The sequence below is a fragment of the Phasianus colchicus genome, chromosome 9, assembly GCF_987193195.1.
Source record: "Phasianus colchicus chromosome 9, bPhaCol1.hap1.1, whole genome shotgun sequence".
NCBI lineage: Eukaryota > Metazoa > Chordata > Aves > Galliformes > Phasianidae > Phasianus > Phasianus colchicus.
In genome coordinates this window covers 32,594,076-32,607,937 of record NC_143444.1, presented here as the reverse complement: position 1 = coordinate 32,607,937, position 13,862 = coordinate 32,594,076, and the positions used below count along the sequence as shown (strand labels likewise).

At 56.2% G+C, this 13,862-nt stretch overlaps 2 protein-coding genes and 1 pseudogene across 8 annotated transcripts; 2 read left to right on the top strand and 1 right to left on the bottom strand.

The window, feature by feature from the left end:
* The first annotated feature begins 1,959 nt into the window (after positions 1 to 1,959).
* LOC116236044 (structure-specific endonuclease subunit SLX1-like) lies at positions 1,960 to 4,094 on the top strand. 2 transcript variants are annotated; one of them, XM_031604541.2, is made up of 6 exons: positions 1,960 to 2,362; positions 2,451 to 2,502; positions 2,765 to 3,079; positions 3,595 to 3,716; positions 3,788 to 3,872; positions 3,966 to 4,094. In XM_031604541.2, exons 1-6 carry the CDS (start codon positions 2,205 to 2,207, stop codon positions 4,014 to 4,016), a joined length of 783 nt encoding a protein of 260 aa, XP_031460401.1. In that variant the 5' UTR covers positions 1,960 to 2,204; the 3' UTR covers positions 4,017 to 4,094. The 2 variants fall into 2 exon arrangements, with proteins under 2 accessions (XP_031460401.1, XP_090003000.1); XM_090146874.1 differs by having other exon boundaries at positions 2,229 to 2,362; positions 2,455 to 2,502.
* Positions 3,974 to 8,220, bottom strand: SGF29 (SAGA complex associated factor 29). 5 transcript variants are annotated; one of them, XM_090146871.1, is made up of 10 exons: positions 8,056 to 8,217; positions 7,689 to 7,764; positions 7,384 to 7,456; positions 7,204 to 7,268; positions 6,455 to 6,584; positions 5,862 to 6,008; positions 5,571 to 5,606; positions 5,014 to 5,176; positions 4,794 to 4,924; positions 3,974 to 4,332 (listed from the first exon to the last, which is right to left on the bottom strand). In XM_090146871.1, exons 1-9 carry the CDS (start codon positions 8,170 to 8,172, stop codon positions 4,808 to 4,810), a joined length of 924 nt encoding a protein of 307 aa, XP_090002997.1. In that variant the 5' UTR covers positions 8,173 to 8,217; the 3' UTR covers positions 3,974 to 4,332; positions 4,794 to 4,807. The 5 variants fall into 5 exon arrangements, with proteins under 5 accessions (XP_090002997.1, XP_031460381.1, XP_031460375.1 ...); XM_031604521.2 differs by having other exon boundaries at positions 3,974 to 4,279; positions 8,056 to 8,216; XM_031604515.2 differs by having other exon boundaries at positions 3,974 to 4,924; positions 8,056 to 8,216.
* An 871-nt stretch (positions 8,221 to 9,091) lies between these two features.
* LOC149916930 (uncharacterized) lies at positions 9,092 to 13,783 on the top strand (annotated as a pseudogene). Its single transcript, XR_016469405.1, has 2 exons — positions 9,092 to 9,937; positions 12,833 to 13,783. The product of XR_016469405.1 is annotated as an uncharacterized LOC149916930 (transcript).
* Positions 13,784 to 13,862: the final 79 nt, after the last annotated feature.

The window sequence follows — 13,862 nt, the reverse complement described above, 5'->3', positions numbered from 1 at the left end:
CTAGGGTGACACTAGGATGAGTCTGGTGTTACATTTTTGGGGAGATGCTGGTTAATGTTGATTTTGGGGTAGCTCTGGGGCATAACATCTAAGAATGACACTGGGATGATTTTGGGGGTTGATACTGCAGTGATGTTGGGGAGAAAGTTTTGGGGGATGACACAGGGTTGACACTGCGGGGTCATTAGTTGATTCAGGGAGTGAAGCTGGGCTGACATTTCAGGTGTCATGCTTGGGGGAAGCTAGTGTGATGTTTGGGAGTGACATTGTTGGGCAGTGATGTTGGGTGACATGGCGACTGGGGGGCGACATGGATGGGATTATAGTGTGATGTGACACTGGGGTGTTGCTGGGAATTGACATTGGACTATGAGTGGGAGATGACACCAGGGGGTGATGCTGGGGTGACAGTGTTGGGGTGATGCTGGAAGTGACCTGGCCATCTGTCCTCTCAGCCCCAGTGAAGCACCAGAGGTGCTGGGTGACAACACGGTGACATAGAGCATCCCTTTGTGCTACAGTGTGGAGATGGTGGCCATCGAGTGAGGTGGAGGAACACCCCCATTACTCCTCTATGCCCAACAGCCCCCAAAGGGGACCCTGGAATGGAATACACCTGTGCCCCACATGGACCCCTCATCTCTCCAGGCAGGAGGACTCCATCCCGTCCTTAACTTCACCTCAGGACAGACCCACTGTGCAGAGCTGCAGAACCACTACCAGATAAAGCCCCCCAATGGCCTCTATCCCTGCTGCCCCACAGCCCCCTGCCTTGCTGATCTCATTGTGGGAATCAAATGTTGTTTCTGCATTAGAATTGGATAATATATTTTTTTTAATTTCATGATCTCCGTTGTAATAGTTCTTTTTGGGAGTCCTTCTACTTAACTTGGGGAAGATCTCTGATAGTTTACATCACTTATCCTCTAGACAAACCCTCCCAGGAATGCACGCTCTCTATATAGGTATATATATGTGTATTCTGTCACACACATTGCAAGAAGATCCTGCACGAGATCAAACCAGATAACAGCTTTGCCCGAGGAAGCGCCTGAAGAGACATCGGAAGGCCTGGCATCATCCTCCCCTCCCTGGTGCTCTTTGTTTAACGAAGACTTGGAGACAATCACCATATCAATGGGACAAGAAGAGCACTGAGACATCTTGGAAACAACAGGATGGCTACTGACTGACACCAGATAACACACGAATCAACAAACGTAAACTGATAAGATTGTGAACCTGGAGTACCCAGCCAACGGGGAAACAGGGCAGGGAGATAGGTAAAGGGAAAAACAGGGTATAAAGACTGTCATCTTGTGTCCATAGGTGCTCCTGTTTGCGGGATGCCCGTGAATAAAATCTGCTTTTATCAGAGATACCATCCTGACAAAAATTATTTGGATGTTTCCAACATCATGGACCTCTCTCACTAACCTCCTCCATGGCTCCTAGCCCCACTGATCCTACTTGACCCCACAGCCCTGCCCCACAATTCCACCCCCCACCCCCGTTAACCCCACTTCTGTTCCACGTCTAGATGGTGCCACCCCTACCACTCGGTGCTCCCCGCCCCAAACCTCACTGCCTTCATTCTCCTGCCCCACGGCCTGGCCTGGCTGTCCCGTGTCTGTGTGCTGAGCCCTACGGCTTCTCACGGTGCTCACTCCCACCCTGTGAAGCAGTTCTGTGGCGCAGTGAAGAGGGCTCAGTGCTGTGGAGCTGGGGATCACTGTCCCTCCCACACAGGAGTATGGATCTGAGTGCGATGAGATGGAGAAAGAGCAGGAACTGGAGCTGCAGCGGGGCCAACTCCAGCTCCAGCCTAGCACCGCTTCCGCCCGCCCGGGGCCACTTGGCCAATCGGAGCCCGGAGCAGAGCCGGAAGAGGTGGGATAAACAGGGAGAAACAGCAGCCCTGGAGTTTTGTGGGTAGCGAGGCGGAAGTGCCGCTTTTCAAGGTATCAGTCACGAGAAATTTCCAGGAAATTTCCAGGACAAGCATTTCCGTGGGGGTGCGAGGGATTATGGGTAGCGTGGCGGAAGTGCAGCATTAGGGAGGTAACGGGCTACGACCAGAGATGCGTAAATTAACCCGGAAGCAATTGGACGGGAGCAGAGGTGAACGGAATAGAGCGGAAGTGAGTGTGTAGGGACCGGAAATCGGCTGGGACACGGCGCTGGATTTGCCGCTCTCTGGGGCCATGCCGCTGCGCGCTGTGTATCTCCTGAGCGCCCCCGGTCCCCGCGGCCGGCCCCGCACCTACGTGGGATTCACGCACGACCCGTGGCGGCGACTGCGGCAGCACAACGCGGGGCGGCAGAAGGGTGGGGCGCGGCGCACGAGCGGCCGCGGGCCGTGGTGGGTAACCGAAAGCCGGGGAACCAGGGCCGGAAGTGCGGCGATGCGGGGGTCGGCGGGTGTCACGTCGCGGCCGTCTCTCCCGCAGGCAGATGGAGCTCTACGTGCACGGCTTTCCGTCCGACGTAGCGGCGCTCCGGGTAGGACATGTCCCCCTTCGGTCCACCCCCACAGACCACCGAGCAGCGCCTCGCTCTCGAGAAGCCCCGCCCCCCCCCGGTCCCGGTCTCACAGTAGGCGGATCTCTTTCTAAGCCCCTCTCCCTTATCCCCGCCCATCCAGCGCTGCCGCACCCCTAAGCCCCGCCCAGCCCGTTGTCCCACCTCCCCTCAGCCCGGCTCCTCCACCATCGCGCCGCCTGCGCTCCCCGCCCAGTTTCGCTAAGCCGCACCTTCTGTGCAGTTCGAGTGGGCGTGGCAGCACCCCGCCGCTTCCCGCCGCCTCCAGGATGCCAAGCCCCGCCCCCTTCCCGGCGAGCAGCCAATCGCTTTCGCGCTTCGTATGCTGCCCTGCCTGCTCTGGGCCCCGCCCTGGCGCCGCCTCCCACTGCGCCTGCGCTGGCTCCGCTTCCCTCCAGGCCCCGCCCTCCGCCCGGCCCCACCCCCTCACATCGTTATGGAAATCGACCCGGGAGGGCCGAGGCCACGCCCCAGGAAGCGGCCCGCGAGCACTTTGGCCACGCCCCCTACGTGCACGCTGTGTTCGGAGCCCTGCGAGGTGAGCTTGGGGGCTTGGAATCTTTGGGGTCGTTTGGAGGCATTTTGGGGGTCGGTAGAAGGAATTAGCGGTGTGTTAATTGGGTATTTTGGGGTCTCCCCTGTGTCATGCTGGTATGCTGTGAGGAACATCTGTGGCGCTCAGGGTCCCCTCTGTCATATTGAGGTCATTCAGAGGGGTGTGGGGGCTTTGAAACAGGTGATTTGGGGTCACTCTGTGGGCTCTGCAGTCCAAGCGTGGTATTTTGAGGTCATTATTTTTGATGACCGGCCTCTAAAATGTTGTTGAGGTCCTGTGGGGATGTTAAGGGTCAGCTTGGTGCCCATAGGATGGATTTGGTGTCCCTGGAGTGGGCGGGTTTGGGGTCCCAAATGGTTGCTTCAGGGTCATCCTGATGAGTTCTTGGGCCTTTAAACTGCTACCTGGGACATTCAGAGGAATCTTGAAGCGGATGCATTATAAAGAGGCTGTGGCCTGGTGTGACCCCGCCTCCTCTACGCGGCTCCACCCCCCAGGGCCCCACTCTCCGCTGTCCCCACCCCCCCTGCCCTGCCCGCTGCCATGCCCGCTGCCTTGCCCCACACTTCCTGGGGGCGGAGCCAAAGGAACTGCTTCCACTGGGCGGGACCTGCCCCAGGTGAGTAACCCGGGCTTAGGGAGGGCGGAGTCAATTAAGTGGGCGTGATCAGCGCCAAGCTCCACCCTCAGCTGCCAGCAGGAGGTGCTGTGGGGAGAGCTGATTGGCTGCGGGGATGGCGACGATGAATGGGTGGAGCTGGGAGACCCTACCTTGGTAAGCCCCTCCCACCGGCCTCTGACCCCAGCCCCGATGCCCTGACCATGCCCCCCAATCTTTTACCCCACCCGTTGACCTCTGCTCCCACAGGGCCATTGGACGGATGAGCTGCTGCAGGGCCAGCAGGCGGAACCTGAGTGAAGCCACCTCTCCCTCTGTTGCTTTCTAACTTAATTTATTCCCAATAAAGCAATGGCTGGAATTGCTCCCAGCACCATTCTTTTGGATCCTGGAAGGGAATGGGATCCTGGGGATGGATGGGGGTCGTTCAGATGGATTTGAGGTTGTTAAGGTCACTTTGGGGCCCACACGGTCAAGTAATTCTGAGCTCTATGTGGTCCCCACGTAGCATTTTGGGGTCAATTAGAGGGACTTTGCAATCTTCCAGTGCACGCTTCCAAGTCCTGCAGGGCATGTGGGATCCTTGAGGGATGCTCTGGACGCATGTGGAGTGTGTCTGGGGGTCATGTGGGTCACTCTGTGGTCCTTAGCGGTGGGTCTGGGGTCCCTGATGGACACTAGGTGTCTGTAGGTCACTCTGAGGCCCTATGGGGTGGGTCTGGTGTCCCTGGGATACCTATGGTTCACTGTGGGGCCCATAAGGATGAGTTTGGGGTCATGGGGGACACTTTAGGGCCCTATGCAGTGAGTCTGGATTCCCTGTGGATTGCTGTGGGGCGCAATGTGGTGAGTTCAGGGTCCTTTACAGCAGTATGGGGTGTGTTTTGGGGTGGAATGTTGTGATTTTATGGCCCTCATGGTGCCACTATGGGGTCCCTACAGCCCCTCACCCATGACAGCAAATACCCAAAGTGCCCCAAATTCATCCCCAAGACAGCACAACCCATAGCATCTGGACTCTGCGTAACCCTCACAGACCCACAGACCGCGAAAAATCCCCAGAATGGCCCAAAATACCCCAACTGCGAGGGTCACTTCTTCTTGGTCTCCTTGCAGGCGACAACATAGCGCTGCGCCACGTTCAGCGGCGGTGAGTAACCGTCAGCATACGACGTGTCCTCGAACAGCACTGAGTAGTCGTCCTGTGGCTGCATGTGTGGGGTGAAAAACAGCAGTAGTAATGAGTGAGCACTGGGGACAGGGCGGGGCCGATATCCAGGGCAAAGTGGGGCTGTACCCGCTGCGGTGGTGCATGGATGAGGGCGCGGTAGAAGCAGGTGGTCTGCGGGTACAGTGCCAGCACCAGCTGCTCACGCTGGAACAGCGCTTCAGGGTCGGTCTCAGGGTTTGCCTTCCACTGCGGCAGAGGGATCACACGGCGCCGGCTGAGCGTGTGCCTCCTACAGGATGGTGGGGGGGAGCAATGAGTGCAGGTTGGGGGCAGATGAGGGGTGTGGAAAGCAGGTTTGGGGGGGTTGAGGAGAGTTTTGTGGTATGGTGGTTGTGGGGAGGGAGTTTGGGAGAGCTAGACAGCTTTGGGGAGGTGTGTGGAGAGGATTTGGGAAGGTTTGGTGAGAACTAGGAGAAGTTTGTGGGGAACTGGGAGGATGGGGGCATGGGGAGGGGGTTTGTGGGGAGTTGGGGTGTTTTGAGGGGTTTGAGGAAGGAGTTTGGGGGGAGCTAGGGAGTGATAAGGAGGGAGTTGGAGGGATTGGGGAGAGCTTTGGGAGGGGGTTGTGGGGTTGCTGGGGAGTTGTGGGGCTGGGGGTACAGTTGAGGGGTGGGGGTGCTCACTCTTTGCCCTCCTCATCGATGTCGTCCACCTCATACCTGGGGCAGGGAGAAGGGAAAAAGGAAAAAGGATTAAACTACAGCAAAATGTGGGGAAGTGCTGTGACCGCAGAGCACCCCACAGCCCTACAAGGAGCAGTGGCTGCAGTGTTCCCAAAATGCCCCACACTGCCCCGTGCCATGCCCCATTCCCCCCCAAAATGCCCAAACCGCCTCCTCAGCCCCTTGCTACCACCCCCCACAACCCTGCCCCCTTCCCTCCCCACCTCCCACCCTCTCACCCCCTCCACACACTTGTTGGCAGCATGGCTGTAGCTGACCACCTCAGCCAGGATCCACTGCTCGTCGCCATCCACCGCCTTGACGCGTGCCGCCACTTTGTCCCCAGGCTTGGCCACGTAGTCCCCAGCTGCCGGCATGGCGCCGCACAGCGGGGGCGGCCTGAGGGTGGGGGGTGTGGGTTGGCAGGTGGGAGTTAGGGTGAGGGGTAAGGCTGGGATGGGATTTGGGGTTCTGCAGTGCAGTCAGGGGGAAGCTGGCAATTCAGGACAGGGGTCAGGGAACAGAGCCTAACCTGGGGTTTGATGGGGTGCAAGGAGAGAGAGAGCAAGGGCATGGTCAGGGGGAGTTTTGGGCGGGATCGGGTTTCCTGGATGGGGCTGGGGGCTATGGTGTAGAGCAGGGGGTGGGATTTGCTGTGTGTCTGGATGTCACGTGTAGGGTTAGGGCTATGCTTTGGAGTCGGGGTCCAGAAGCAGTGGATGGGGTTAGGGTGTGGTGTGGAACGGGGGGCTCAGGGCAAAGTGTAGGGCGGGGTGTGGTGTGGGTCTAGGAGTTCAGGGCAACCTGTGGGGAGGGGTGCACTGGGGGGGTGAGGGAGGACCTACTTGTCGCCTGGCTTGCCAATCCAGAGCGGCAGCGTCATGGCCGACTGCTGCAGCAGTGTCATCAGCACGCCCCGGCGCATCGTCTTGCGTGGTGGCTCTGCGTCACTGTAGATCCCTGCAATCTTGGCGGCTGTGGCACAGTGGGGCGACAGGGTGACACCAAGACTGGGGGGGCAGTTGGGGAAGGGGGTGGGGAATGCAGGGGGAGATTTGGGAGCAATTCCAGGTATTTGGGGCGTAAAAGCAGAAAAACAGAACATGGTGTGACAGGATGTAACAGAACATACTAAGAGAATCTGAGAGGAATGTGGGGTGAAAGCTGGGAAAACTGGGGCCTGAGCTCACATCAGAAAAGCTGGGGGGAAAGAAAGAGAAAGAAACACACACAACAGATATGGGAAGGAACTGCAGCGCACAGGGACATCTGGGGGAATTTAGCAGAGTTGGGAAGGACAGGAACAGTTTGGGGGAATTTGGGGGTTTCAACCAACTCAAAAATAGGAAAAAAAAGTAATACAAAATACCGTAGTATCAGGGGGTGCATACAGGAGTCTTTAAAACACAAAATAATACAGTAAGAATACATAAGGATTCGGGTATGTGTTGGGAGAATTCGGGTGAAAACAAGCAGAGTTTGGGGACAGAAACATGGAGTAAGCTCGGCCTGGCTGCGCACAGGATTGTGCAGGGACACGTGGGGGTAAGGGGCACATGCGTGTGGGACACAGCAGCACAACGGAGGCACGTACCGATGCGGCGCTCCTCCAGCAGAGACTTGATCTCGGCAATCTTGTCCAGCGCCTTGCGAAGGATGCTGCAGAGTGCCATCAGGGCGGCTGCCATTCATGGGGGGCACGGGGCAGGGTGTAGGGTTGTTGGGGTGCGGGGTGTGGGGGTGTAGGGATGTGGGTATGCGGGGGCTGCCCTACTTGCACTCGGCCTCAGCATCCGCCTTGGCGGTGGTGTACAGCCCGCGCAGCTTCGTGCGGTAGTACGGAGAGACTGGAGGGGAAGGTAAGAATGTCTGTGAGGCCACGCTCCTTTCACGGAATTCCGTCCCCTTCCTCAAACCCCGCCCCCTTCCCATGGCCCTACCCCAAAACCGCCCCTGCTTAACACCCCTCCTGTCCCGATAGCCCCACCCTCCCCCATCACCCCGCTCCCTCCCAGCAGCCCGCCTTCCTCACAGCCCCGCCCCGCAGCGCCCTTCAGGTTCCCGGCGCCGCTCGCTCACTCTTGTTCTCGGTCTGCATCCTCTCGTGCGTCTTCTGGATGTTGATGAGGTTGTGCTCGCTGCGGGAGCGCTCCTCCTGTAAAGCAGCAGGCTCACGGCGGGGGCCGCCCCCACAGCCCCCAAACCGGGCCCCCAGCCCGGCACCCGCCCGCCAGTCACCGCACCCACGCTGCAAACTCCCGCTCCGCGCCTCCGTCCCCACGTCCGCGGCGCCAACCCCACACCCGTCACCGCGACCCCAGAGCCGTGCGACGAAGCACAAACGCAAACAGCCAGAGTCAGGCCTCAGGCCGCCCCAGAGCCACCTGAACGCCTGGCGGGAGGCAGCAGAGCGGCTCAGACCCTCCGTGCGCCCGCGCCCCCGCACCTGCGTGTGCCCCAGCAGCCGCTGCAGCTCGGCCAGCAGCTCGGCGATGCGCGAGTCCGCCGACACCAGCGCCATGGCGGCGGCGACAACGCAGCGCCCGCCGAGCGTTCTACGCATGCGCCAGGCTCGACACCGCACTACGCACGCGCCATTCTAGAGGCGGCACTAAGTATGCGTAATTCTGGAGACTAGTACGCATGTGCCGTGCTTGATATCTCACCGCGCACGCGCCATTCTGGAGAGTACTACGCAGGCGCCATCTGGAGCAAGCACTGCGCATGCGCTAATCCCTCTACAGCACTAAGCATGTACCACAAAAGGGGGAGTGCGACGCATGCGCGATTCCAGAGACAGTATTCGCATGCGCAATTGCGGCTCTAGTAGTACGCATGCGCCATTCCTGAGAGCGGGAGAGAGAACTACGCATGCGCCAGTCCCTTCTCTGTACTACGCTTGCGCAATTTCAGAGTTACTCGTACGCGATTCTGGAGATGGTACTATGCAAGCGCCAGTCTCAGCACAGTACTGTGCACTCGTAAATCAGATACAGTGCTACACAAGGCAATTTCCGAGACTGTAGTACACATGCGCAGTTTCAGTGTAGCACGCACACGCAGTCCTGGAGAAAGCACTACGCACGCACTGCTCCTTCCGCAGCATTACCCATGCTGCAGTGTCATCACTGTACTACGCATGCGCTATTCAAAACACAATTGTACGCATGCGCGTGCTCAGAGGCAGTGGTACGCATGCGCAAATCATTGTATTGTATTACGCACGCGCACTTCCAGAAGCAGCAGTACGCATGCGCAATTCCAGATACAGTTGTACGCATGTGCCAGTCACTGCATGGCGTTGCGCATACGCGCCTATGGAGACACTAATGCGCGATTTCTGAGACAGTGGAACGCATGCTGCATTCCAGCGAATGTAATACACATGCGTCAGTCCCTGCCCTGTTGTACTAATGAGTAATTCTGGAGGCAGTAGTACTCATGCGCCGTTCCACAGATCGTGCTACGCATGTTTCAGTCTCTGCGTTGCAGTACGCATGCGCGATTCCTTAGACAGCCATACGCATGCGCCATTCCGTAGAGAGAACTACGCATGCGTTCGTGTTTGTACTGTACTACGCATGCGCCAGGCACTTCACACCGGCACGCATTCCTTGCACAGTACTACGCGTGCACGAGTTCAGGGGCTGTTCTACGCATGTTTCGTTCTGGAGGAAGTTGTACGCATGCGCCGGTCACTTCACTGCGCCGCACATGTAGCAGTCTCGACCGAGCACCACGCGTGCGGCAGCCGCTGCTCAGCTCTTTGCATGCGCCATTCTGGGAACAATGCTATGCACTCGGTTTTCTAAATAGAGCGTATTACGCACGCGTCCGTCTCTTCAACGCACTATGCATGCGCCATTCACGGTACAGTACTACTACGCATGCGCCACTTCTGAGACAGTACTACGCATGCTCGTTTCAAGAGACTGCTACGTGTGCGTTGCTGCATAGCAGTACGCATGCGCGTGTTTCGAGACAACAATACGCATGCGCCGTGCTAGACACAGCACTACGCACGCTCCAATTCCTGCGCTGCAGTACGCACGTGCTATGCTGGATCCAGTACTACACACAGCCGTATGCTTGCGCCGGTCCCGGCATCGGCATTTTGCGACGATCTCTTATGATAGGCGTTGGCGGAGTGATGGCGCAGCGCGACCAAAGGAAGGACTCGCCCGGTGTGCTCTCACAGCTCCTCCGATCCTCACCGTTCCATAAAGCCGCCTCCCGCGCCGATCCCCGACACTTGTCTGCCCCCGGTGCAGTCCGCGCTTTGACCACGCGGTGGCAGCAGAGACCGAGGAAACGGCTTCGGCGCTGGGGTGAGCAGGATTTATAGTACTGCCTCGGGCGCTGTTTCCTTTATTCTTTTGACTTCAGGTGAACGCAAAGTTGGAAAAGGGAAGAAGACAAAAAGGGAAAAATTATACGAAGCCAGAAAGCCTGTGTTAATTCCTTATGAATATATGTGAAAATAGTGACCGAACTTATGTTGCATTTATTTAAATAGTCTGCACCGAAGTCCAACTACAGCAGGCAAATTTAAGATAATAGAGTGAAGGCACGTTAGCAGAAAGCACAAGACTGTATTGACGTTTTCTCAGCCTTTGACTTTTTATTTTTAATATGTTTTTTTTTACAAATGCCTTTTTTGCATTAAAAAGAAATGCCAAAAATAATCACAGAATCACAGAATTGCCAGGGTTGGAAGGGACCTCAAGGATCATGAATCTCCAACCCCCCTGCCACATGCAGGGCCACCACCATTCCACCTAATGCTAGACCAGACTGCCCAGGGCCCCATCCAATCTGGCTTTGAACACCTCCAGGGACGGGGCATCCACAACCTCCCTGGGCAGCCTGTTCCAGTACCTCACCACTCTCTCCGTAAAGAATTTCCCCCTGACATCCAACCTATATCTCCCTTCCCTCAGCTTAAAACCATTTCCCCTTGTCCTGCTGTCACTCACCCTTTCAAAGAGTTGATTCCCCTCCTCTTTGTAGGCTCCCTTTATGTACTGAAAGGCTGCAATGAGGTCACCCCGCAGCCTTCTTTTCTCCAGGCTGAACAAGCCCAGCTCCCTCAGCCTGTCCTCATAGGGGAGGTGCTCCAGTCCCCTGATCATCTTTGTGGCCCTCCTCTGGACCCTCTGCAACAGCTCCCTGTCTTTCTTGTACTGGGGGCTCCAGACCTGGACGCAGTATTCCAGATGGGGCCTCACAAGAGCTGAGTAGAGGGGAACAATCACCTCTCTGTCCCTGCTGGCCACCCCTCTTCTGATGGAGCCCAGGATCCCATTTGCCTTCCAAGCCGCAAGGGCACACTGCTGGCTCATGTTCAGTTTTTCGTCTACCAAGACCCCCAGGTCCTTCTCCACAGGGCTGCTCTCAAGGACCGCTCCTTCCAGTCTGTAGGGATGCCTGGGATTCCTCCGGCCCAAGTGCAAAACTCTGCACTTTGCAGTGTTGAACCTCATCAGGTTCACCCGGGCCCACCTTTCCAGCCTCTCGAGGTCCCTCTGAATGGCATCCCGTCCTTCAACTGTGTCAACCACACCACTCAGCTTGGTGTCGTCAGCAAACTTGCTGAGGGTGCACTCAATTCCGTCATCAATGTCATTGATAAAGATGTTAAAGAGCACCGGTCCCAAGACAGATCCCTGGGGGACGCCGCTCGTTACCAGCCTCCACCTGGACATAGAGCCATTGATGATCACCCTCTGTCTGCGGCCTTTCAACCAGTTTCTTATCCATCGAGTGGTCCACCCATCAAATCCACATCCCTCCAGTTTGGAGAGAAGGATGTGGTGGGGGACCATGTCAAAGGCCTTGCTCAAGTCCAGGTAAATGACATCGGTCGCCTTTCCCTTGTCCACCGATGCCGTCACTCCATCATAAAAGGCCACCAGATTGGTCAAGCATGACCTTCCTCTGGTGAAGCCGTGCTGGCTGTCACGGATCACACGCCCTTTCCTCATGTGATCAAGCATGTCATCCAGGATGATCTGTTCCATGATCTTCCCAGGCACAGAGGTGAGACTCACCGGCCTGTAGTTCCCAGGGTCCTCCTTGCTCCCTTTCTTGTAAATGGGAGTGACGTGACCCTTCCTCCAGTCATCCGGGACCACACCAGACAGCCACGACTTCTCAAATATGATGGAGAGCGGCTCGGTGGTTCTATTTTTAATGATGGTGATTTTGCAAGGTGATTAAAGGTGTTTTGCAAAAATTAAATGAGCCTAACCTAATCAGATCAGGAAGATGAAATGTAATCAGGTAACATGAATGTCATTCTTGGAGGCCTTAACAAAGAAGAGGACTTTGTTGTATTCTAAGGCACACAAATGGACTCCCAGAGCCTGTCTGTGTCCGCCTCGAGTGCCCTACAGGCTTCCAATGATGCTCAAGTGGACTCAAGGGAACCCTACAACACACCCTGAACTTCTCAGTGTCCTCTAGAGTGCCCTAAAGGCTGTGCAGTGTACTCTACTGCAGTCCAAGTAGCCCTCAGTGTACTCAGGACCATACCAGACCAATCTCGGAGCTCCCTGGGCCGCTCCTGGGCACTCTAGGTGCACTGAGAACCCCTGTGAGCACTCTGTGGTGTATGGGTGTGGTACATTATGCACAGTGGGTGTATGGGTGGATGTGTGTGCTGCTCTAATTTCCGGGAATACAGCAGCCAGTCAGTCAGCAAAGTTGAGTTCTGGAGCATCACAGGAAATGGAGTTTTCCACTGCTGCACAGCATGTGGGTAAGTCATGCATATCCAACTTGCAGGCCACATGTGGCCCAGCTCAGCTTGCAGTGTGGCTCACACCCCCTGCTGCCATGTCATCATGGTGGCAGCTCTGCCCACCAAGCAGCCTGGCCCGCCTGGCCCCAAGACACCAGGACAGCACAGAGCAGTGCTGACAAATAATCATAGAATGGCCTAGAACGGAAGGGACCTCAAGGATCAAATTCCAACCCCCCTGCCACAGGTAGGGTTGCCAACCACCAGATCAAGTATGAGATCAGGTAGTGTGGCACTATGCTTAATTTGCAAGGAAGCCATGTTATTTTTAAAAGTATACAACTTGAAAATACATTATATGCAGAAAAACGCTGCCAAATTCAATGCCTATCAAGGAATGCTAAAAAATACATTAACAATGTTCTGTTGCTTATATATATTACGTATTCAGCCCAAGGCAACTCCTGTTCATTCAATACAGCCCAGGCAAGTCAGAAGACTGGACAACCATGGATTAAGGAGAGGCACGAGACAAAGCAGTGCTCTTTCCCCCAAGGCAGTAGTCCATGTCCTGACTGCTTCATGTCCACCTGACCTGTGGAGAAGTACCAGCAGAACCAGATTCCAGCCCGCAGGAAGCACCAGCCTGCCCTGCAGCACAAACATGCATGGCGCTGGGGTGAACACGTGTCACTGTGCCATGGTGACGAGTCAACTGCATGCCACAGGGACAGTGGGGAGCCAAGATGGTCCATTCGCAGGGCTCGACTGGGGCCAAGTATGTAGTTAAGGGCAGAGCGAACAGAGGAAGAATGCTGGGGGCTGTGAGCAGGTGACCCAGACCTCGAGTAATTAGTGCAAATGAAGCCATTTCTACTACTGCTTGGAAGAACAGACCATAGGCCTGGGTGGATTCATGGAACAGAGGGGTTAGAGAAAAAAAAGGCTACTTCCACATTTCTGTGCGCATGTGTTACTGCACGTAAGACTCCTGCCTGTAGACACAGGCAGACTCAGTGCAGTGATTGGAAAAGAGACACCGCTTCTTTCCTTCATTGCATGCGCTTGTTATTGCCTGAAGGACCGGTGAGTGCAGATAGTGGCAGTCTCACTTTGCTGAGCAGTTAGAAGAAAGGGACATCAGTTCTGCACATCTGCACACACGCATGTTACTTCTGGAGAAGTGCTGTTGTGGAATGCTGCTCCTCCCATCACCATCCCTCATGCCTACCCCCGCAGCGGCACCGCTCTGAAAACCTTCTGCCAGCAGACAGCAGCGGTGGCACAACTGGTGCCCTATGCTCCAGGAAGAGGCAGATGAGTGCCGTGCTGCATGTGCCAGGGGGATCAGGACACCCGGTTCTAGTGGACTGCTGCCCCTTTCGAGGACTGCCTGCTGTTGGATTAAACATGGTGATTTAGAGAACCAGAACCCTCTGTGAGCAGCAAACAGTAATGTTTGTGGATGAATATCTAACAGCGCAAACAGAGCTTGCCTGTAGAAGACAAGT